The sequence below is a fragment of the Globicephala melas genome, chromosome 12 (assembly GCF_963455315.2).
Source record: "Globicephala melas chromosome 12, mGloMel1.2, whole genome shotgun sequence".
In the NCBI taxonomy this organism is placed as follows: Eukaryota; Metazoa; Chordata; class Mammalia; order Artiodactyla; family Delphinidae; genus Globicephala; species Globicephala melas.
Window position 1 is genome coordinate 12,033,967 of NC_083325.1, and position 25,924 is coordinate 12,059,890.

Genomic DNA, 25,924 nt, shown 5'->3' on the forward strand with positions numbered 1-25,924 from the left:
TGAGAATGGGAGAAATTGGAACCCTGTGTACTGTTGGTGGAAATGTAAAAATGGTACAGCCTCTTGGGAAACAGTATGGCGGTTCCTCAAAAAATTCAAAATAGAATTATCACATGATCCAGCAATTCTGCTTCTGGGTATATACTCAGAATTGAAAGCAAGGTTTCAAAAAGATACCTGCACATCCATGGTCACAGTAGCGTTATTCACAATAGTTAAAACATGGAAGCAACCCAAGTAACCATTGACAGATGAGTGGTTAAGCAAAATGTGGTAGATACATACAATGGAATTTTTTTTTTTTTAATTTTTTGGCTGCGCCATGCAGCATGTGGGATCTCCGTTCCCCGACCAGGAATCGAATCCGCACCCTCTGCATTGGGAGTGCAGAGTCTTAACCACTGGACCGCCAGGGAAGTCCCAATACAATGGAATATTATTCAGCCTTAAAAAGGACTGAAATTCCGAAATATGCTACAATATGGATGAACCTTGAAGATACAGGTTAAGTGAAATAAGTCAGTCACGAAAAGATAAATACTGTACGATTCCACTTACAAGAGGTACCTTGAGTAGTCAAAAATCATAAAGACAGAAAGTAGAATGGTGATTGCCAAGGGCCTGGGGAAGGGTGAAATGGGGAGTTCTTCTTTAAGGAGTATGAAGTTACAGTTTTGCAAGATGCATGGTGGCGATGGTTGCACAACAATATGCCTGTACTCAAATACCAGTGAATCATACATTTAAAAATGGTTACGATGGTAAATATGTTATGTGTATTTTACCACAATTTTTTTAAAAAAAGCATCCATCCATTCCTATCTTCTCAAGTACTTACTTTCAAATAAGGAACAAGCGTTGAATTTTGGAGGATGCCTTTTCAGCATCTACAGAAATAATCATGAAATGAAGGACTTCCATTTTGCTGTTTTTCCATGATAATCCTTGTAAAACTACATGACTTTTAAAACTATCTAAATATACTACCTTGATAAAAAATATTTAATGAAACAAACTTCGAGAATATAAATCAAATAGTACATTGAGAGAAATTTATAGGTTTAGATGTATGTATTAGAAAAGGAAACAATCAATTTTGAGGCAAAATAAGCTCAAAGAATGTAAAATGAATGCTATAAAAAGAAGAGAAATTAATGAAATGGAAGATTAATATAAAACAGAATTAACAAAAGCAAAGTTGGTTCTTTATAAAGGAAAATAGAACTGTTAAACCTCCAGAAAAGTTGATCAAAAAGAATAAAAGGGGCTTCCCTGGTGGTGCAGTAGTTAAAAATCTGCCTGCCAATGCAGGGGACACAGGTTTGAGCCCTGGTTCGGGAAGATCCCACATGCTGCGGAGCAACTAAGCCTGTGCGCCACAACTGCTGAACCTGCGCTCTAGAGCCTGCGAGCCACAGCTATTGAGCCCGCGTGCCACAACTACTTAAGCCCTCGTGCCTAGAGCTCATGCTCCACAACAAGAGAAGCCACTGCAATAAGAAGCCTGCGCACTGCTACGAAGAGTGCCCCCTCCACCCCGCTCGCCACAACTAGAGAAAGCCCATGCACAGCAACAAAGAAACAAAGGCAGCCAAAAGTAAATAAATAAAATAAATAAATTTATAAAAAAAGTATAAAAGGCACAAATAATCAATATAAGGAATAAAAACGCAGCTATAATTTCAGATGCTACAGATATTAAGAGAATATCATGATTATGCCAAAACATTCAAAAAGTTTTAAATTAGAAAACTTTGTTTATCTCAGGAATGCAAGGGTAGCTTTACATTTCTAAACCCATAGATATAATTCGTCACATTAGCAGAATAGAAAAACTCGTGCTCATCTCAAAAGAATTCCAAAAACTCCAACATCTACATCTATTCACGATTATAAAACAAAGAAACAAAAACCTCTGAAACTTTTATCAAACTACCATTTGAAGGGAATTTCCTTAATCTGATATAGAGTATCTACCAGAAAATCACAGCAAAGATTGCAGTCAATTGAGGAAGTATTAACAGCGGTTCCTTTAACATCTAGGACAAAAGTGTACTATCACTACTTTTATTTAAAATTGTAGGGGACTTCCCTGGTGGGTCCAGCGGTTAAGACTCCACACTTGCACTGCAGGGGGCACTGGTTCAATCCCTGGTCAGGGAACCAAGATCCTACGTGCAGTGCGGTGCAGCCAAGAAAAAACTGTACCGCCACAAAGGCTGGAGCATAAGTGTGCACTGAAGCTTTACTGATAACAGTCAAATGGCCATCAACAGATGCGTGGATAAACAAACTGAAGTATATCCATCCAAAAGAATACAATTCAGCAATAAAAAGAAATGCACTCTGCTGCACAAAAGACACAAACACAAAAGAGTATATTACAGGACTCCACTTATATGAAATTCTAGAACTGGCAAAATGAATCTTTCCTTACTGAAAGAGTACCAGTGGTTGCCTGGGACCTGATGGAGGGGAAGAATGGATTGTAAAGTGTCACATGGGGACATTTTGGGGTGCTAACTGTGGTAGTGGTTACATGGGTATGTATATGTGTTAAAATTCACTAAACTACACACTTAAAATGGGTGCAATTTATTGCATGTAAGGTATACTTTAACACAGTTGTTTTTTTTAAGATGTATGTATGTATGTATATATTTATTCATTATTTATGGCTGCGTTGGGTCTTCGCTGCTGCGCACGGGCTTTCTCTAGTTGCGGTGAGCGGGGGCTACTCTTCGTTGTGGTGCACGGGCTTCTCATTGCAGTGGCTTCTCTTGTTGTAGAGCATAGGCTATAGGCACGCAGGCTTCAGCAGTTGCGGCACATGGGCTCAGGAGTTGTGGCTCACGGGCTCTAGAGCACAGGCTCAGTAGTTGTGGCTCACGAGCTTAGCTGCTCCGCGGCATGTGGGATCTTCCTGGACCAGGGCTCAAACCCATGTCCCCTGCATCGGCAGGCGGACTCTCAACCACTGCATCACCAGGGAAGCCCCAAAATCATTTTTTTAATACAATCTTTGTTATATGTTAAATATTTATTTATTTATTTATTTTGGCTGCATTGGATCTTAGTTGCAGTACGTTAGTTGCAGTACATCTTAGTTGCAGTACACTGAGGCATGCGGGCTTCTTATTGCAGCATGCATGCAGGATCTAGTTCCCCAACCAGGGATCGAACCCGGGCCCCCTCCATTGGGAGCATGGAGTCTTACCCACTGGACCACCAGGGATGTCCCCCAGAAATCAAAATCTTTGACATAGAAATCTTTTTTTGATATAAAAATCTTTTTGATACAGAAATCAAAAGGATTATAAAATACTATGGAAAATTTATACCAATAAAGTAGACAACTTTTAGATGAAATGGAAAAATTAATAAGAAGCACAAATTACCAAAACTTACTCAAGAAAAAAATAATCTGAATAAACCTATAAAAAGGAAAGACACTGAATCTGTTTGTAAAATCTTCTGTTAAAGAAAAGCTCAGGCTCAGCTGCCTTCACTGGTGAATTCTACCAAACAATTAAAGAAAAAATAATACTAATCTTTCAAAAACTCTTCCAGAAAATAAAGGAAGAAAGGACACTACTCAGCTCACCCTAGGAGACCAGTATTACCAATACCAAAGCTAGAAAAAGAGATCACAAAGAAAAAAAAGCTACACAGGAATACACATTATGAACAAAGATAGAAATCCTTAATAAAATATTAGCAAAGCAAATTCCAAAATATATAAAGCAGATTATACACCATGCCCAAGCAGATTTATCTCAAGAGCACAAGACTGGTTACATGTTCAAATATGCCATATTAATGTAGGATGTCGTATAATAGGATAAAGGGGAAAAATGGTATGAGCATCTCAACAGTGGAAAAAGCATTTGACAAAATCCAACACCCATCCATGATAAAAGCTCTCAATAAACTAGGAATAGAAGAGAGCTTCCTCAAATTAATAGAGTATGCTTCAAAAACCTACAGCAAAAATTACACACAATGATGAAAGACTGAACGCTTTTGCCTAATATCAGGAAAAAGACAATGATGCCCACTCTCTCACTTCTATTCAGCGCTGTAAAGGAGTTTCTAGCCAGTGAAATCAGGCAAGAAAAAGAAATAAAAAGCACACAGATTAGAAAGGAGGAAGTAAAACTGTCTTTACTCTCAGATAACATGATCCTACATGTCCTAAGGGACACCCCCCCCCACACACACACACACACACACCTACTAGAGCTAATAAGTGAGTTCAGCAAAGTCTTAGGAAACAAGATCAATAAACAAAACTTAATTCTCTCTCTAAATACAGCAAATGAATGACCGAAAAATGAAGTTTAAAAACCAATTCCATTCAACAACAGCATCAGCCAGAACAAAATCTGTAGGAATAAATTTAACAGAAAAAGTGTAAACAGTACACTTGTACAATGAAAGCTACAAAACACTGAGAGAATAAAAAATCTAAATGAATGAAGATGTTCACAGATCAGAAGACTCAATATTATTAACACGGCAATCCTCCACAGATTGAATGCAAACTCTGTCAAAATCCCAGCATAGTTTTTGGTTTTTTGTTTTCACATCTTTATTGGAGTATAATTGCTTTACAATGGTGTGTTAGTTTCTGCTTTACAACAAAGTGAATCAGTTATACATATACATATGTTCCCATATCTCTTCCCTCTTGCGTCTCCCTCACTCCCCCCCTCCCTATCCCACCTCTCTAGGTGGTCACAAACCACCTACCTAATCTCCCTGTGCCATGCGGCTGCTTCCCACTAGCTATCCACCCTACGTTTGATAGTGTATATATGTCCATCCCACTCTCTCACTTTGTCACAGCTTACCCTTCCCCCTCCCCATATCCTCACGTCCATGCTCTAGTAGGTCTGTGTCTTAATTCCTGTCTTACCCCTAGGTTCTTCATGACCATTTTTTTTTCTTAGATTCCATATATATGTGTTAGCATATGGTATTTGTTTTTCTCTTTCTGACTTACTTCACTCTGTATGACAGACTCTAGGTCCATCCACCTCACTACAAATAACTCAATTTCATTTCTTTTTATGGCTGAGTAATATTCCATTGTATATATGTGCCACATCTTCTTTATCCATTCATCTGTTGATGGACACTTAGGTTGCTTCCATGTCCTGGCTATCGTAAACAGAGCTGCAATGAACATTGTGGTACGTGACTCTTGTTGAATTATGGTTTTCTCAGGGTATATGCCCAGTAGTGGGATTGCTGGGTCATATGGTAGTTCTATTTTTAGTTTTTTAAGGAACCTCCGTACTGTTCTCCATAGTGGCTGTATCAATTTACATTCCCACCAACAGTGCAAGAGTGTTCCCTTTTCTCCACACCCTCTCCAGCATTTACTGTTTCTAGATTTTTTGATGATGGCCATTCTAACCAGTGTGAGATGATATCTCATTGTAGTTTTGATTTGCATTTCTCTAATGATTAATGATGTTGAGCATTCTTTCATGTGTTCGTTGGCAATCTGTTTATCTTCTTTGGAGAAATATCTATTTAGGTGTTCTGCCCATTTTTGGATGGGGTTGTTTTTTTGTTATTGAGCTGCATGAGCTGCTTGTAAATTTTGGAGATTAATCCTTTGTCAGCTGCTTCATTTGCAAATATTTTCTCCATTCTGAGGGTTGTCTTTTGGTCTTGTTTATGGTTTCCTTTGCTGTGCAAAAGCTTTGAAGTTTCATTAGGTCCCATTTGTTTATTTTTGTTTTTATTTCCATTTTTCTAGGAGGTGGATCAAAAAGGATCTTGCTGTGATTTATGTCATAGAGTGTTCTGCCTATGTTTTCCTCTAAGAGTCTGATGGTTTCTGGCCTTACATTTAGGTCTTTAATCCATTTTGAGTTTACTTTTGTGTATGGTGTTAGGGAGTGTTCTAATTTCATACTTTTACATGTACCTGTCCAGTTTTCCCAGCACCGCTTACTGAAAAGGCAGTCTTTTCTCCACTGTATATTCTTGCCTCCTTTATCAAAGATAAGGTGACCATATGTGCGTGGGTTTATCTCTGGGCTTTCTATCCTGTTCCATTGATCTATATTTCTGTTTTTGTGCCAGTACCATAGTGTCTTGATTACTATAGTTTTGTAGTATAGTCTGAAGTCAGGGAGTCTGATTCCTCCAGCTCTGTTTTTTTCTCTCAAGATTGCTTTGGCTATTCGGGGTCTTTTGTGTTTCCATACAAATTGTGAATTTTTTTGTTCTAGTTCTGTGAAAAATGCCATTGGTAGTTTGATAGGGATTGCATTGAATCTGTAGATTGCTTTGGGTAGTAGAGTCATTTTCACAATGTTGATTCTTCCAATCCAAGAACATGGTATATCTCTCCATCTATTTGTATCATCTTTAATTTCTTTCATCAGTGTCTTATAATTTTCTGCATACAGGTCTTTCGTCTCCTTAGGTAGGTTTATTCCTAGATATTTTATTCTTTTTGTTGCAATGGTAAATGGGAGTGTTTTCTTGATTTCACTTTCAGATTTTTTCATCATTAGTGTATAAGAATGCCAGAGATGTCTGTGCATTAATTTTGTATCCTGCTACTTTACCAAATTCATTGATTAGCTCTAGTAGTTTTCTGGTAGCATCTTTAGGATTCTCTATGTATAGTATCATGTTATCTGCAAACAGTAACAGCTTTACTTCTTCTTTTCCAATTTGGATTCCTTTTATTTCTTTTTCTTCTCTGATTGCTGTGGCTAAAACTTCCAAAACTATGTTGAATAAGAGTGGTGAGAGTGGGCAACCTTGTCTTGTTCCTGATCTTAGTGGAAATGGTTTCAGTTTTTCACCATTAAGGACAATGTTGGCTGTGGGTTTGTCATATATGGCCTTTATTATGTTGAGGCCTCTATGCCTACTTTCTGCAGGGTTTTTATCATAAATGGGTGTTGAATTTTGTTGAAAGCTTTCTCTCCATCTATTGAGATGATCACATGGTTTTTCTCCTTTAATTTGTTAATATGGTGTATCACGTTGATTGATTTGCATATATTGAAGAATCCTTGCATTCCTGGAATAAACCCCACTTGATCATGGTGTATGATCCTTTTAACGTCCAGCATACGTTTTTTGCAGAAATTTACAAGCTGATCCTAAAATTTATATGGAAAAGCAAAATACAGGATAGCCAAAACAATCTTGGAAAAGAAGAACAAAACTAGACAGCCTGCAATTCCTTATTTCAAAACTTAGTACAGTCACTCCTCCATATCTGCAGCTTCCGCATCCACAGATTCAATCAACTGTGGATCAAAAATATTTGGGAAAAGGAATTCCAGAAAGTTCCAAAAAGCATAACTTGAACTTGCCATGCGTCAGCAACTATCTGCACAGCATTTACACTGTATTAGGTATTATAAGTCATCTAGAGATGATTTAAAGCATACAAGAGAATGTCCTTAGGTTATTTGCAAATATGCCATTTTATATAAGGGACTTGAGCATCCATGGATTTTAGTATTTGTGGGATCCTGCAACCAATTCCCCTTGGATACCAAAGAACAAATATAAAGTTATAGTGATCAAGACAGTGACAGTATATAAGGATAAACATTATAGATCAAGAGAACACAACTGAGAGCCCAGAAATAAATCCTTACATTTAGTTCAACTGATTTTTGACAAAGGTGCCAAGGCAACTCAGTGGGGAAACGGTAGTTTTTTTAAATGCTTGCTGGAACAATTGGGTATCTATATGCAAAACAAAAATTTGGATCCTAACTCACACCATTCCCAAAAATTAACTCAAAATGAATCACAGACATAAATATAAGAGCTAAAACTATTAAAACAAATTTAGAACATAAAAGTGAATCTTGTGACCTTGAATTAGACAAAGAATTTTTAGATGAAACACCAAAAGCATGATCCATGATGGAAAAAAACTGATAGTGTACTACAACAAAATGAAAACGTTCATGCTTCAATAGACACTCTTTTTAAAAGGCAAGCACAAATTGGGACAAAAAGACAAAGCCACAGATTGAGACAAAATATTTGCAAATTATATATCTGATAAAGGATTTGTATCCAACATATATAAAGAACTCTTACAACTCAATAATAAGCTTACAACCCAATTAAAAAATGGGCAAAGATCTGAATCCACCAACAGCACATGAAAAGATGCTCAACACCATTAGCCATTAGAGAAATGCAAATTACAACTACAATGAGATTCCAGCTCACCCCTAACAGAAAAGCTATAATCAAAACAGCTGACAATAACAAGCATTGGTGAGGATGTGAAGAAACTAAAATCTTCCTACAATGCTGTCTGGAATGTAAAATGATGCAGCCACTTTGTAAAACAATGTGGCAGTTCTTAAAAAGTTAAACATGTATTTACTGTCAGACCCAGAAATTCCACTAAAGTAGTAACCTACTCAAGATAAATAAAAATGTATGTCTGCAAAGCTAATAACAAGCTCATCCTGATTTTTCCGCCTACCAATACTTCCTTGATGCAACCTAAGGTTTTCTGTGATCTCAAGTAGTCACCTCTTGATCCCATGACCTAGAAATAAGTCATCCCTGCTTGAGGAAAAAGTACTTCAAAATAACACAGGTCCAAACCTACCCTGAACTGACAACCACCCACCAGCACCAAAAAGTTTCACAAAACCGACCTGTTCCTAATTGTACCACCAAAAGGGAAAAAAGTCCTTAGATGAGAAGTTCCTCAAGAGAATATTCATTTACGCATTTGGTACCTTCGTAACATTGCTTTTGTGTGCTATCTCCAAGGCGTATTTTGACAATATATTTAGAATTCTCATTTTCAAAAAAAAAAAAAAGTATGTCCACAACACAAAGATTCATACACAAATGCTCACAGCAGAATTATTCATAATAACTAAAAATTGGAAATAACACAAATATCAATTGTTGAAAGGATTAAAAAAAGTGGTACATCCATACAATGGAATAATGGAGCAATTATTTTTTTAAAAAATCACTGATATATGCTAAAGCATTGATGAATCTCAAAACCATTACACTACATGAAAAGAGCCAGAAGCAAAAGACCACACGCTGGGGCTTCCCTGGTGGCGCAGTGGTTGAGAATCCACCTGCCAAGGCAGGGGACACAGGTTCGAGCCCTGGTCTGGGAAGATCCCACTTGCCGCAGAGCAACTAAGCCCGTGTGCCACAACCACTGAAGCCCACACACCTAGAGACCATGCTCCGCAACAAGAGAAGCCACTGCAACGAGAAGTCCACGCACCTCAACTATAGAGAGCCTACGCGCAGCAAAGAAGACCCAACTCAGCCAAAGATAAAAAAACAAAACAAAAACAAAAAAAGACCACATGTTGAAATTTATATGAAATACCCAGAAAAGGCAAATCTAGAAAATCCATTAGTGGGATTGGGAAGTGACCGCAAATGGGTAAAAGGAATCTTTTGGGGGTGTCAAAAACCTTCTAAAACTAGATTTTGTGATGCTATGCAACTCTGTAAATTTACCAAATAATATTGAATTATACACTTACAACAAGTGATATATAAATCATACCTCAACAAAGCTGTTTTTTAAAAAACTAACAAAGTAAAAGGGTCCAAAACAGTCAAGGTGCTCCTGAAGAACAACATTAGAAAAATTATCAAACTATATCAAAATCCAACAAAGCTCCAGTAATTAAGGCAGTAGAGTACTAGAGCAAAAGACAAAAGGAACAGAACAGAGACCCCAGAAATAGACCTCTGTTTGAAGGAAACTCGATATATACCAGAGGGGGCATTACAAATCAGTGGGGAAAGGGCAGTCTTTTCATTTGAATGGTTCTGGGAGATTGGTTATCCGTATGGGGTAAAAAAAGAAAATCAAGTCCCTATAGCACACTGTTTAAAAAAAAAAAAAATCAATTAGTCTTAATTCTTCCCTTTTCCCTATACCCACAGCTACCCTCTTTTTCGTGTAATTAAAAAATTTTTTTATTGAGGTATAATTGACATATAACATTATACTGGCTTTATGTGTACAACATAATAACTCAGTATTTGTATAGATTGAGAAATGATTGCTACAGTAAGTCTAGTTACCACCTAACACCATACATACTTAACTTTTAGGATTTACTCTCTCAGCAACTTTCAAGTATGCTCTACAACATTACTGACTATAGTCACCATGCCGTACACTACAGCCCCATGACCTATTTATTTTATTGCTGGAAGTCTGTACCTCTTGACCCCTTTCTTCACCTGTTTCACCCACTGCCCAATCCCCATCCCCTCTGGTAACCACCACTCTGTTCTCTGAATCTATGATTTTGGTTTGGTTTTATTTGTCCATTTGTTTTGTTTTTTAGACATAAGTGAAATCGTAACGGTATATTTCTTTCTCTGACTTATTCTGCTTAGCATAATTCCCTCAAGGTCCCTTCAGAAAAATTTTCATGTAATTTAGCAACTCCTCCCACATGGAAAGTACAGAAAGTGGAGTATACTTTCCTACACCCTAACTTTGGGCTTGCCTATGTGACTTACTTTGGTCAATGGGTTGTAAGTAAACATGATGTGATACAAACAGGGCCTTGCCCTCTTGTCCTTCTGCCAATGCCATGAGAAAAACATGCCCCAGCTAGCCCCTTGGTCCCAGGAGGAGAGTGAGACAAATGTGGGGCAGAACCATCCCAGTGGTTCTGCTTTATGAAGCACAACCAACCCAGCCAGAGCCAGCCTGTATCAGCCTATTCCCAGCCAACCTGCAGATGCATGGAAAAAGAAATGTTTACTTTTATATGCTACTGAGAGTCTTGTGGTTGGTTTTAAACATCATTATTGTGACAACTGTTAACTGATAGAATTTCCAAAGGATTAAAATATAAATGTAAAAAGCAAAACTCCAAAAACCTAAAAAAAATTAAAGTACTTTACAGCCTCATGATAGGGAAGGATTTCTTAAGTAAGATGCAAAACACAAAACCTACCATAAAGAAAAAGATCGCCAAAACAAGTAATTCTCCTCACTGAAACGCCTTTAAAAAAGTGAAAAGACAGCCCACAAAATGGGAGAAGACTTGTCACACATACGTCACAAACAATTTGTATATAAAAATCAATTTATAAAGGACAATCAGCCCAACAGAAGCATAGGCAAAAGACATTAATGGCATTTCCCTGGAGATGAAGCTCAAAAGCCAGTAAGCTTAAGAAAAAATGCTGAACTTTATGAAAATACAGCCATGTGGCACCATTTTTACACCCACTAAATTGGTCCAAAAATTTAAAGTCGTGACAATATAAAGCATTAGTGAGTGGGGAGCAACAGAAATTCTTTTACACAGTTGATGGCAATAAAAATTGTTATAAGTACTTCAGAAAAGATTGGTATTATCTTAAGTTTTAAGATGATACAACAATTCTATTCCTTGGTACACTCAGGACAACTCACCCACATTTTCATCAGAAGACATGTGAAACAGTTATTTATAATAACAGTTTATATTTTAAAAATTGAAAATAACCTCAATGTCCGTCAATAGTAGAATGACTAAATAATTTGTAACATATTCATAGAATAAATGCTATACAAGAGTAAAAATGAATGACAGCTGCATGCATATACGTGAATGAATCTTACAAGCCCAATGCTGAATGAAAACAGCAAGTCACCAAGAAGTATAGAATGTGATACTGTTTAATATCCAAACTCAAGCAAAACTAAATATAATATTTGGTGAATCATACACATTTGGTAAATTTACAAAGAAACAAAACAGAAGAATAAAAACACAAAAAGACAGTGACAAATCCAGAAAGGGAAGCAGGTCCATGGAGATCCACATATATATCTATTTATATGTATCAAATATTTTATAAGTTTTTAGTGGGGTAGGAGAGAGAAAAAGATTTCTATTTGAGAAAATGTAAAAAGGCCTATGTCCTCATGCCAATTTCTAGAGACATTTCAGAGGGGGAAAAAAGTGTTAAATCATTAATTTTACCTTTTTTATGTATTTTACTTTCATGACGACTTCTTTTCAGGATCCAAAGCCTAGTATGGGGGAAAAAAAAAATCACGCAATCATTTTTACGCATTAAATTCAGGTACATCATCATACTCTTATAATTTTCTAAAGATTCCAATAATATTCATCCTAATAATTATCTAATAATATTTACTATAAGTGGAACTGGAAAATGACTTTTACATTTATCATTTTTTCCACATACATTCATGCTAATGAACAACCAAATATTTGGTATAATTTCTAATTCCAGGGTAACCCTTCATATTTCACAACCAAAAATATCCAGAAACAAGGACCTTTGACTTTCTAATATTTGCAATATAGTCAAGGGAACTTCTGCCGCAAGATGGAATGGTTTGGTTTTAAAAGAATCTTTTATTTTCACTTATATTTCAGTTTAATTTTGAAGAGACTAGCTCCAATTAACACATGGGAAATGAAAGAACATAAACGACTATTATTTTTCAATTATCTTTTCTTACACCTGAAAGAATATTTGAAGAAAACTTTGAAATAACTACTTAAGTATGTTTTGATGTAACCCTAAAATATTTATCAACTGATGATCCTTAACTTTCCTTCTAAGAGTATAACAGGAGTACTATTTCTCCTATTTGCTTTGTTTTCCTCTGGTTAACTTAGCTACTAAGGTTGCTAACTACACTGAAGGTTTTAAGAACATTCCAATTTACACCAGCAGTAAGTATAAGTTTTCCTTTAAGCTACAAGGAAAAATATACAAATGAATTTTCTAAACTGAAGTAAATCCTTAGATTATCAGTCCTAATACAACCCACATGCTACCCTATGAGGCACTCTCCTTAAGAAACTGTGAGCGTCTTTTCAAATTCCACCCTTAGTTCAAAAGTATTCTTTAAAAAAGAAAAACAGGGCCTTCCCTGGGGGCGCAGTGGTTACGAATCTGCCTGCCAATGCAGGGGACACGGGTTCAAGCCCTGGTCCGGGAGGATCCCACATGCCGTGGAGCAACTAGGCCCATGCGCCACAACTACTGAGCCTGCGCTCCAGAGCCCGCGAGCCACAACTACTGAGCCCACGTGCCACAACTACTGAAGCCTGTGTGCCTAGAGCCTGTGCTCCACAACAGGAGAGGCCACTGCAATGAGAGGCCTGCGCACCGCAACGAAGAGTGGCCCCCGCTCACCGCAACTAGAGAAAGCCCGTGCACAGCAACGAAGACCCAACACAGCCAAAAATAAAATTAAAAATAAAAAAAATTTAAAAAAAAAAGAGAGAAAGAAAAATTAAAATTGTACTTACTTTAGCCAACAGTTCTTGTGTTTCAGCAGTCAGGGGAGCATGTGAAAACTTGCAATGTTCTCCCTGATAACATTTTGCTCCTGTATGGTAAAACTTGCAAGGATATTCATGTTAACCCAAATGTTAAGGAAAAGAACAACTGTAATCCAACTAAAATAATTTGTTATTAATTTAGTAACTTTATTTTTCCTACGTAAAGTTCTTTTCTACTAGTAGAAACAAATTCTCTATTTAAAATATGAGACAGTAAATTGTTAACTGGGGTATAAGAAAAATCTAATTTTAGGATGATTATAAAGTTTATTGGCTATCACAGGACACTTTTTTCCTTCATATCCATTCTTAAAATAAACTACAGGTATATTTCACCAATATAAGAGAGGGATGTGTATTTTAAATACTTTGAGAAATGGGATTATTTTTAAAGCATTCTTTTGCGGTGGGGGGATTAAAGTCAATGACAATGATATGTCTTACAAATCTGGATCCTTCATATATTAGGCTTGTATAAAATAGGAACAATTTATACAGCTTCGATATTGTTTTCTAGGAAAAATTTCTCAAGTTAGAATTTGCGATTCCTTGTATTGAATGACTGAAGGAAAACAACTTTTGTGTTGATCAAAGGTCCAATTACCCTAAAATGTTTATGTTTGTATTTTTACAACACGTCTAGACCATTTACACTGAAGAGTTAGGGTTATTCTTCAAATTAACGGACAATATACAATTGTCTATACAATACTGAATGTGCAGAAAACGAGTACTCCCAAACTGTGCAATTCCTGCCTCTTTTATGAAGTAGATTACATGAATATAGATTCAATTAGTGGATGTCATAGCAGAAATTCAGAGAAGTTTTTCTGGATAGGTCTGAATAGGTCTCATGAAGCTGTTACACTACCCAGGTTGAGAGGATGTGCATTTGAGAGAATTTCTAAAGACTCTTGCTTGGGGGAAAAAGAAAAAAAATCTGTGTACAATTTAATCACTTCAATACTGAGTTGAGCTTGGATGATGTAATTGTGCCATGGCTAAAACACTTGGTTTCACTCAAAATTTTACATTCATGTAAATGTTTATGAAAAGTAAAGTTACTGTACCTTGTGATAAAGGATATTATGCAAATACAGGCAGTTTTCACCTCTGGTACAATATCCTTGTACATAAAACTTACACATTTCCTTTTTCTTCTCTATCTCTGCAGCATGATCAAATTTACACTGGTCTCCCTGGGCCAAAAGAAGGGACAAGGAAAAAACATTATTCCTCATAGTTAAGTCATTATAATTCCTACTTAACTTAATGATTCTAGAAGAAAACAAAGTCTTAGAAGCAGTACAGTCTAATTCTTAACGAGCTATCATAACCACATCACATATATATATCTGCTTAAAAATCTGTCAAGTCCTTAATATTTTTAACACAAAGCATTTAAAAAAAATTATCTACTCTCCTAAACATAAAAGAATATTTCAGTAAAATTTCCTAATTGAAACTTTCCCAGAACGAAACGGTTCTAAAATTGTACAGGTATGCTTTTGGAGTGTCTAATGGAAAGAGGAGTTGGTTTTAATACATTTTTGCTATATCTTACATTTTAGTATATTTTTGCTTACACATTTTTTATACCTTAATACACTTCCTTTCAAGAAAATATTTACAAATTTGTTTTCCCTGGCGTTGCACCGTATGTTGGTTGATGAATCCCTGACTCATTCTCACAGGCTGCTGCTTCTCTTTAGGTTTACCATCCTTTGAAAACAAAAACAAAAAACTAAATGTGAGAAATAAAAAATTAAATATTTTATTCCATTGTATAAAAAAATGTGTTCTTTAAATTAATTATTTCTTTATTTATTTTTGGCTGCATTGGGTCTTCGTTGCTGTGTGCAGGCTTTCTCTAGTTGCGTCGAGCGGGGGCTACTCTCTATTGCGGTGCGCGGGATTCTCACTGCAGTGGCTTCTCTTGTTGTGCAGCACGGGCCCTAGGCACATGGGCTTCAGTAGTTGTGGCTCACAGGCTCTAGAGTGCAGGCTCAGTAGTTGTGGTGCATGGGCTTAGCTGCTCCACAGCATATGGGATCTTCCCAGACCAGGGATCAAACCTGTGTCCCCTGCATTGGCAGGCAGATTCTTATCCACTGCGCCACCAGGGAAGGCCGTACAAAATTATTTTAAACCACCTTTAACAACATTAAAAGGTAACTCTTCTGAATTGGCCTGCAGGTAAGATGTGGACTTTTGTACATCAGTTGAAAAAAATTAATGTTTTGTCAGTTTCAACAGCATTCCATCACTGAACATTATAAATATTTTATTGTACCTTGCCCTCGTTTTAAAAAATTAATTTAAAAATTTTAGAAGGAAAGTACCACTACTTCTGATTAAAAAGTGAAGTCTAAGAACAAGGCTCTTTAGAACAATGGGGACAAACCTCAAAATCATAAGGTAAAGCAAAAGTAGTGTGATCTTTCATTTCAGTGAGATGCTCACTACGTGTGAGCTGAGTGTACTGACGAGCTCAAATTAACAAACATAATTAGAAATATACCCTCAAAAATGGCAATAAAGGTATGAAAACAAAAGGGGAATTTCATTTTACGTCTTTAGAAACATAAATCACTTTTAGTGTGTTAACTTGTGGTACAACTTACAGCTTCTACGTACCATATACCCACATACAGTCTTAGGAATTCAGTAAGTACAAAGAAGGGAGCTGGCTGTATATTTATGTGATCTGCTTTGCAGTAATGTCAGACTTCCACTTAGCACCATCAAAATTATGTGTCTAATAAACGTCAGTTTTAACTCTGGGTTTTATTTTGATTATGTTATTAAATTCTAACATATATGTTTACATTTGTTCCTCATGTAGCAGGGCTGTCAGCTTTGGCTGAATAATCATTTGAGTCAATCTAAACCAAACGAAAGGGGGGACTTTGCTTGTGGTCCAGTGGTTAAGACTCCATGCACCCAGTGCAGGGGGCCCAGGTTGTCAGGGAACTAGATCCCACATGCCGCAACTAAAGATCCCGCATGAATCAACTAAGACCTGGCGCAGCCAAATAAATAAATAAATATGTAAATAAATATATATTTTTAAAAAAAACAAAGGAAAGGGAAACTGCCCTGGCCCTTGTAACTACAGGCAGTTACCTAAACCCTAGGGCTTCGGATTCCTCCTTTGTAAAACAGATTTTATATAAATACATTTTAATCTATAATATTTGGTATTTCTAATAGTTTACCACCCTCAACTCTTGCCTCCTGAACCAAGCCTAACAACAAAAAGGTGGCCATCCAGCTTAGAAGCCCTCAGAAAAGCAGAGTCCAGAGGACTCACTTATTGTTCTACCGTGATTACATCTGCAGACCAAGAAAGAGGAACTTCTACAAAGCAAAATCAAAATTCCAGGAGGGTAGGGAGTGTCTGATAAGGTCAAAGCTCAAAAATATTCATTTTTAATTTCCAGAGGGAGTCAAAAACCAACAGACCAGAGACTTTAAGAGTAGAAACTCTGTAAGACTCTGTGGCCTTTGGAATGTCCTCATGGCTATCTTATATTCTCCCTGCCTCCCATATCTGTTTTTGCACAGCCCTCAGAAATCAGGGGGCTTGTGTGCGTGTATACAGCGGCAACAGGTACGACACTAAGGCCTGAGTGGGCGCTGGCAGGTAACGAGTGTGAGGGAAGGCCACCCAACAGTGAGAAAGAAGAACCCACGGAGCCCACTGGAGGTAAGAGGAGATCCCATTGGGGTGCAAGATAAAAATCCAAGGGCAGGCAGTGCCCTCCGACAGACAGGCATATATTCTCATACCTGTTCCTGTGAGCCACTCTTCCTCAGGGAAGCGTTTGATCCTTTGTCTCCAGTGCCAGGCCATTTTCGCTTCATTTTCTTCTGTTTACCATTCTTGCGAACAGCTTTAAGGTTTTTATTTTTATTTTTTTGTTTAACAGCTAAAAGCAAGAAAGTTCAGTTTAAAGGTGATATAAAAGTCCAATAGCAGTTTACTCTTAAGAAGTATATTCTCTAACAATCCAGGAAAACTTCTCCACTGCTCAAAGCGTAATAACTAGGATGATGCGGACCTGTCTTTCTAGAAGTTCTTGGATTAATATACTGTGGATCCCAAACTAACTCTTTCTGAAAATATGTAAGGTATTATTGGGGAAAAAAACAAGATAATTCACGAAATCAATCTTGCTAGCCATCAGCCAGATCCTTCCGAAGTGTTCAGAGTACAGTGGATCTAAGTAGGAACTGCTATAGCACTGTAACAGTAAAACCTTCAAATGTTTTAAATGACCTCATATATGGCTGTCAGATTACTCCCTGAAAACATTTTATATATTAAGTTTATCTATAGATCCATTTTAAATAGAAGAACATTTAAAGAGGGAAAAAAAATAAAATGAGAAGATTAAGAATTTCATTTACAATTGTCATTTATTCTCCTATCTGTGGCTTAATTTCATTTTAGTCATCTAAAAGAATATATTTCTGAGTTTAGTCGGACACACTACCATCCCAGACATTAATTAAACCCATTCTTCTTTAGAGGACAGCAAACAGGTATTTCCTGTCCTTCACACATGCTGAGGCCAGGGATTTAGCATTCTCCCTTTCAAAGTAGTCACGTCCCTTGAAAACCCTCCTGCACTCTCCGTTCCTCCCGCAAACTAAGCATTTGTACACCAAGTGACCAGCTCACATTTGGTGTAAAGATCCAGGAAAACGTGATCTTATCATGAGATAAAATGCAAGCGAACCCCTCCCCGCTATCCATATGTGGACAAATGTGACTGCTTCTATAGATAACTTTAAATGATAAAATAACTGGACTCTTACCTTTACCTTTCTGGGTATCCTTTGCTCCCTCTTTCTTCACAGATTCTTCAGGAAGCGATAAGGATTGAGCAGCATTTGCCATCTCTTTAGCTTGTATATATTGTTGAAGCTCTTTAGCAAAATTATCTTCTGATTCCTGACTGCAGATATCATTATCACTATATACATCATAGTCCTTACTTCTTGATTTTCTACGTTGCAAATTCTTCCGTGATGTAGAGTTTCCAAAGTGCCTAAACTGAGTGAAAATTACATTTTCAATTTTTAAAACCTAGCATGATTCAAAACAATCTGGTTATAAAGAAGAAGCAAAGACTGGCCATGATCATTGTTGAGGTTGGGAGATGGGTACATAGGGGTTTCATATGCTATTCTTTCCGTTCTTATGTATATGAAATTTTCCAGAATTAAAAAAAAAAATCTATCCTTAAAGATGGTTTGAGGGAAGATTCTGAATTTGTATACTGTACTTTACTGAATTGAAAGACTAAAGCCCCGGGCGGTGAGATGAATTGGAAGATTGGGATTGACATACATACACTAATCTGTATAAAATAGATAACTAATGAGAACCTGCTGTATAGCACAGGGAACTCCACTTCGCTGTACGGTAGAAACTAACACAACGTTGTAAAACAACTATACCCCAATAAAAGAAAAAAAGAAAAGAAAAAAGAAAGACTAAAGCCCTATGTCTTAATTATTTGATATAAAGGAACTACAGAATTATAGTTCACATTTTATTTCTCCCTTTGCATGGACTACACTTTTAAACGGTTTAACTCAATAGATCGTCATTTCATATAAGAACAAGTACACTGTAATGGCCCAATTGAAAATCCGCTATACTAAGTAAGATACATCACACATACCAAAGCCTATTTTTTCCCTATAACTCACAGCACTGGTGGCATAGGATGTGGCAACAATGATGAGAAGAAAGAATTGCCCCATTCTCTGTAATTAAGTTAATTTTACTTTCAGAAATAGTCTTCTAACTCTGTTGTTGGAGCTGCCACAAGGTGACAGCTACAAACACAGGCATCCACTGGAACAGGAACTCAGGTATGGCAGCTGACCCTGAAGCAGCCCGAGGTGATCAAAGCAGACAACTTAAAGCACTTTGCATATAAAAATTTCCAAGTACTGGTTACAGAGGCGTCTATACCTGGTGACACAGGTGTATCAATCTGTATAATTACAACCAGTACATTTCAATTAAAAAGTTTATTTTTAAAAAGCCCAACTGCCAAAGGGCTCCTATTCTGATCTCAGGAAGAGATGATATGTCTGTCATTAAATTGGCCAATTACCCCGCTCCAGAGCTTTTGGGCCTGGTCTCATCTACCCTCACATAACTGAGGAAAGCAGCAAAGGAGAATCACAAAATATACTAGGTGGTCCAGTTTAATGGTTTACCTTTGATGTTTAACTTCCAAGCTAGAAGTTGTACCACTGGAGGGTTGACTATGGCCTAGAAAATGAATTTGCCCCCTGCTTGAAGAATCCGAACAAGCTGAGAAGGTTGCCTAACCTGACAAGGGCTTCACTGTACATCTTATTTTCATTACACCAGACAAGACTACCAACCAATCCAATCTTCAAGCCTCCAAGTTTCTCATCTCTGAGTCCTCAAGAAAAGAGCACCCTTTTCCAACATACCAACTTGTAAACAGCTTTGGGTTAGGGGTTAGGCCTGGCCTCCTGCTTTTATAAATAACGTTTTGCTGGAACAGTCACGCTCATTCATTCATTAATCTATGGCTGCTTAGCTGTGACAGAGACGATATGGCTCACAAAGTCAAAAAGATGCACTTATCTGGTCCTTTATGAAAACGTTGGGTGACTCCTGTGATAATTATTATGTTTACCTTGGTTTTGGCCTTTAATTTTATTTAGTAGGCACAGGGAGAACCAAAAAATCATTCAATATGCAACAGTTCACAATAAGTTTAGCTCAATCAAACATGAGATTCTATTCAGTGCATCTGAATCAAAATATTACAAGGATCCAAATGGGTGATTATGTGTTCCCCCTCCCCCGCACAAGATGTGGGGGCCTGCAGTACTGAAGCAGACCCCTTTTACTACAAGTAGTAACAAAACTGACTTATTTGTATTAAACGAAGAGATGAGATGACTTGGCAACATTATAAAACGAGGACAATCATCAACTATGTTGTTTTACTATAGAGAAGTATTCCTAATTGATATGATTCTTTTCAGAGGGCACCGAAATACACAATATACAAATGATTGCTTAAATACTTTTCTTCATGCAGCTAACTATAAACTCATTGCTTCGATGTCTGTTGTTCTCTATATAATTTGGAAAGTATAAGAACACGATATTACAACTTTTTTATGTTTTATAAAGGAGTCTACATAAAGTATTTTTCTTCTTTTTTAAGTAAAAGATTTTCTTGCATTTGATTCAGGATGGTATATAGAACTCGTATGGCCTCCTGAAATTCCCCAGAAATAAAAGTATAGAAATATAAAAATTAATAGTCCTACAATAGTGTGTGTATAGGAGACAGGGAATGAAGTACACTCATTAGGAATTAAGAAAAGTTCAACAAATTCCTGGCAAATTTTTGACAAACAAAAAGCAAGTTATAATTTGGAGGTTGGGCTTAGGGTGCAGTGTGAGAAATAGGGCTATAAATGAGAATGACTTAAAATTCTACATAAAAACAAACAAAGCTATTGTAACAAATTATCTCTGCCCACCCACCCCCAACGCAGAATACAATCAAACAAAAATTTACCCTGGGCTGGGGACTTCCCTGGTGGCACAGTGGTTAAGAAACCGCCTGCCGATGCAGGGGACACGGGTTCGAGCCCTGGTCCGGGAAGATCCCACATGCCCGGAGCAACTAAGCCCGTGTGCCACAACTACTGAGCCTGCACTCTAGAGCCCGTGAGCCACAACTACTGAGCCCAGGTGCCACAACTACTGAACCCGCATGCCTAGAGCCCATGCTCCGCAACTAGAAGCCACCGCAATGAGAAGCCCATGCACCGCCACGAAGAGTAGCCCCCTCTCGCCGCAACTAGAGAAAGCCCGCACGCAGCAACAAAGACCCAATGCAGCCATAAATAAATAAATTTTTTAAATTTATTAAAAAAAAAATTTACCCTGGGCAAAAAGAGAGCTATTCGCTAAAGAAATGTATTAAAATGTCTGATAAAAGCCAAGTCTTCTTGTATGGGTACTAAGACCCCAGAGTGAATTCCTCCATATTCTGACATTTGTGAGCAACTCCCACGAGAAAAACACTCTATCCACTCACTCTATATCAGGGTTCTTAACCTGCTGTCCAGAGATGGCCCCACCCCGCCCTGCCTCTGGCCAAGGGTCTATGGATAGAATTCAATGAACTTGGATAGTAATAAAAATCACACATTATTTTCATCAACCTCTAAATTGACGTTTGGCATTTTCTTCTGCTTTGAACTACAGCAACAAACCACAGTAGTATTAGCAGCAGCTGCGACTGTCACCACTAGAAATCACAGGCACTTTCATATATTATCGTTATTGCAGACCTCAAAATATCTTTTATGTTCATCACTATGTCAAAATTACAATAGTTAGACCTAACGCTGGATCTTACTATTTAGTGCATTTATAAAGAGCATATTACTCTTACCCCATTTGTTCTTTAATATTTTGATAACTGTGTTTCAATAAGATCAATTTCCATTGTAATCCAACATATTTTATACACTTAAAAATATTATCATAAGGGGCCCATGGGCTTCACCAGACTGCCAAAGGGGGTGCATGGCACAAAGAAGGTTAAGAACTACTATGCTGCTGGACACCTAGAGATGCACACGGCCCACTCACGTACCGAATGCCCCATCAGGCTTTCCATTTAGAAGAAAGGCCTATGGAGACACAGACCTACCTACAGACCAGCAAAGAACTTCCATCAGCTCTCCAGGCCTTTCTTAAATCAAGAGACATGAAGAAAAACAAAAGCTAATGATGAAATCTAGAGCAGTGGTCATTAAAATATAACCAAGGACCAAATCTACCCTGCTACCTGTTTTTGTAATAGTCAGCAAGCTAAGAATGGTCTTTACATTTTTTAAATGGTTGGGGGAAAAAAAATGAAATAACATTTCATGACACGGGAATTATATAGAATTCTAATTTCAGCATCCATAAAGTTTTATCAGAACACAGCCATGCTCACTCATTTACGTATTACACTGGCTGCTTTGAGAGCTGAGCAGAAGCAGAAGAGACCGTAGGTGTGGCTGTGGCTCTCTCATCACTTTACACTCATGCTCAGCATACCATGAATTTTTGACAGTATAACTTTTTTTTTTTTTTTTTTTTTTTTTTTGCGGTACGCGGGCCTCTCTCACTGTTGTGGCCTCTCCTGTTGTGGAGCACAGGCTCCGGACGCGCAGGCTCAGCGGCCATGGCTCACGGGCCCAGCCGCTCCGCGGCACGTGGGACCCCCCAGACCAGGGCACGAACCCACGCCCCACGCATCGGCAGGTGGACCCCCAACCACTGCGCCAACAGGGAAACCCTGACCGTTATAACTTGACAGCATGTTGAATACGTCACATATCACCAAGTCATGATACTTTTTTGTTTCATTACTAGTGCACACCCACCATGTCAAAACATGAAAAGCAGACTTTGAATGCCATGCATTTAAGACACAGTAAAGTGTGGATTATTTTACTGTCAAATTAGGTGGCAAAGCATTACGGTTATTACACAATGATACTACAGCAGTGCTGAAGGAACACAATATATGTTGACAATATTAAGCATTCATCACAATAATCCCAACTCACAGGAAAGCCACGGTGAGAAAAATTAGAAAATATAAGCAAAATATCTCATCACAAAATTATTTCCTCACAAGAATCAAAAATGAAAATGAGGCTGCAATCAAAGTAAGTTTCTGAGTGGCTCAGTTGTTAGCCAAAGAAAGCTGATGGTGAGTTAATTAAATCATGTTTGATTGCAGCAATTGAAGAACTGTCCAGAGAAAAAGTTGTTTAAGAAAACTGGCCTTTTGGCAACAACAGTTTCTCAAAGCCGTGAGGGAACTGGGAGAAGCTCTGACAACTAAAAAAATAAGACAAATGATATCAGGTGGTTTTCCTTGGCTCTTGATGAGTTGACAGATGTTACTGACATCGCTCATATCACTGTGCTGTCCAAAGTTACAACAAGAAGCAAGAGCTCCATTCTCACGCAAATTTGCAGTAGATTTATCTTCCAGGCTCAAACTACAGTTCCAGCAGTGTTTTTCAGATTTTAATGTATATGCAGACGAAATCGCTATTTCAAAATCCATTTAACTGTGCAACTGAGGAGTTATCACCTAACCTTCAATTGGAAGTAATTAATCTGCAATGTAATGACAGGCTAAAAGACAAATCTCAAGAGAAAAATCTAATAAAGTTTTTAAAATGCCTTCCAAGCAATGAATATACTCAGTAACAATCATGCTGGTGAACTGATAAAAGAGTTTTCTGCAGTACCAGCAGTAAAAAAAACACCTTTAAAGATGAAATGTATAGAGTCTAATTACAGATCAGCACTAACAGATGAATCTTTGCAATCAATTTTGATAGGGAACACTAACTTTGAACTCCAGTTAAACAAATTATTACCCCAAAAGAAGAATCCCCTCATTCTCACTAGTAAACCTGCACAACAAAAAACTCAATTATTATATGTTAAATTCTGTCAATAAAAATACTGTGGAAATTTGTTTTCTCCCACTTGTTATATCAGTAGCTACATTCTACCCTCAATTTTGCTTTTGGCTTGCAAAGCCTATCTTTTACAGAAAACATTTACTGACTCCTGATCTAGAGAATAAAACAAAAAAGCAGGAGAAAGAGAAAACCTGATCCAGAAGAAGCAAATACAATTCAAGGAAAAGAAAAGAGCACAAAAATTTTTAAATAAATAAACAAAGATATCAGGATGGTATATATATATTTTTTGCGGTACGCGGGCCTCTCACTGCTGTGGCCTCTCCCGCTGCGGAGCACAGGCTCCGGACGCGCAGGCTCAGCGGCCATGTCTCACGGGCCCAGCCGCTCTGCGGCATGTGGGATCCTCCCGGACCGGGGCACGAACCCGCGTCCCCTGCATCGGCAGGCGGACTGTCAACCACTGCGCCACCAGGGAAACCCCAAGATGGTATATTTTTTAAAAATGCTAGAAAGCTATAACAACAGAACAAGGAAGAACTCTTGATAATTATGATTTACAAAATGAAGATAAATAGAAATAGAGGAAATGTCTTAGAATATAAAGAAAAAAGGCAAAGAGAATAAAAATAGAAGATATTCCTTGTACATGAAGGGTATGAGTAAACAGTCTCACCAAACACTTAAGCACAATGAATGAAAAAAGATTCAGTCTCTAACACCACCAAGAGAAGACTCTAAAAGCTTCCAGGGAGAACAGGATACTTAACAAAGTAACTAGAATGAGACTGCCAAGACTTCACGCTAGCAACACTGGACAGTAGAAGAAAATGGGGCAATAAGCTCAAGCCGAATTCTATTTCAGCCAAATTACCTGTCAGCTATGAGAATAAAGTCAAGATATTTTCAGAAATGTTACAAGAACTCAAAAGTTTAATTCCATGCATTCCTATCTAACAATGTATGCCAGCTAAGTGAGAAAACAAGTTAGAAAATGGTGCTTAAAAAAAAAGGAAAGGATGTAATTCACAATAGTCTCATCAGACACCTAGCAATACATCTAACAAAAGGTATATAAGATGGAAGACATCTACAAAGTAAATTATAAAACACTGCTGAGATAAATTAAAGAGGAGTTAAAGACTGGACAATCCAATATTCTAAAGATGTCAATTCTCTCCCAAATGACCTAAAGAGTCAATGCATTCCAAAGTGAAAATCCCAACAGGATTTGTTGTGGAACTTGACAAACTCTTTCTAAAGTTTATATGGCAGTGCTAAGGGCTAAGAAGAGCTGAGACAGTTAAAGAAGAAAAACAACGTGAGAGGACTTGCTTATCTGATATCCAAACTTATTATAATAAAACTGTAATAATCAACACAGTGAGGTCTTGGGGGAAGGGACAGACATATAAACGGGCAGATGAGAAGAGAGAGTCCAGAAACAGACCCATCAGAACACAAACACTTGATTTTTGACACCAATGACACTGCAGACTCATGGGAGAAAAGACAGTTCTTTCCCCCCAATGAATGGTTCTGGAACAATCGGGTATGATAATGAAAAAAAAGTAAAATGAAATTTGTCCCCTCTACCTCACAGTATACATAAAAATCAATTCTGGGTGATTATAAACATAAATGGGAAAGAAAAACAACAAAACTTCTAGAAGACACTGTAGGGAAATATTTCTATTACCTCAGGATATTTAAATAAAACATATAAAACATTAACTATAAAGGGACAGATTAATAAATTTGAATACATTAAAATTATAAAACTTTTATCAAAAACTGCCATTGACTGGAAAGAAAGCCGCAAAATGAGCAGATACTTGCAACACATAATCCACAAAGAAGGGGAAAACATCCCCTACATCCGGAATAAAGAAAAAAATTAAAAAAAGACTTAAAGTGGCCCACAAAAAAGGCAAATCCAAGTTGGACAAACATGAAAAGATGCTCAACAGTAATCAAGAAAATGCAAACTGGGCTTCCCTGGTGGCACAGTGGTTAAGAATCCACCTGCCAATGCAGGGGACATGGGTTCGAGCCCTGGT

The 25,924-nt window shown here is 37.4% G+C and overlaps 1 protein-coding gene across 3 annotated transcripts in view; it reads right to left on the reverse strand.

Annotated features, from left to right (window-relative positions):
- Positions 1-25,924, reverse strand: part of ZC3H8 (zinc finger CCCH-type containing 8) — a 37,534-nt gene that overhangs the window by 5,848 nt on the left and 5,762 nt on the right. For 2 of the 3 annotated variants that reach the window (XM_060309463.2, XM_060309462.2), the window contains exons 3-8: positions 18,162-18,399; positions 17,130-17,269; positions 14,937-15,059; positions 14,423-14,536; positions 13,305-13,412; positions 11,997-12,046 (exon numbers count right to left, since the gene is read on the reverse strand). In XM_060309463.2, coding sequence (XP_060165446.1) covers positions 12,017-12,046; positions 13,305-13,412; positions 14,423-14,536; positions 14,937-15,059; positions 17,130-17,269; positions 18,162-18,399 — 753 coding nt within the window. In that variant the 3' untranslated portion in view covers positions 11,997-12,016. The remainder of the gene's footprint in view (positions 1-11,996; positions 12,047-13,304; positions 13,413-14,422; positions 14,537-14,936; positions 15,060-17,129; positions 17,270-18,161; positions 18,400-25,924) is intronic. The other variant, XM_060309464.2, reaches the window with a different exon arrangement.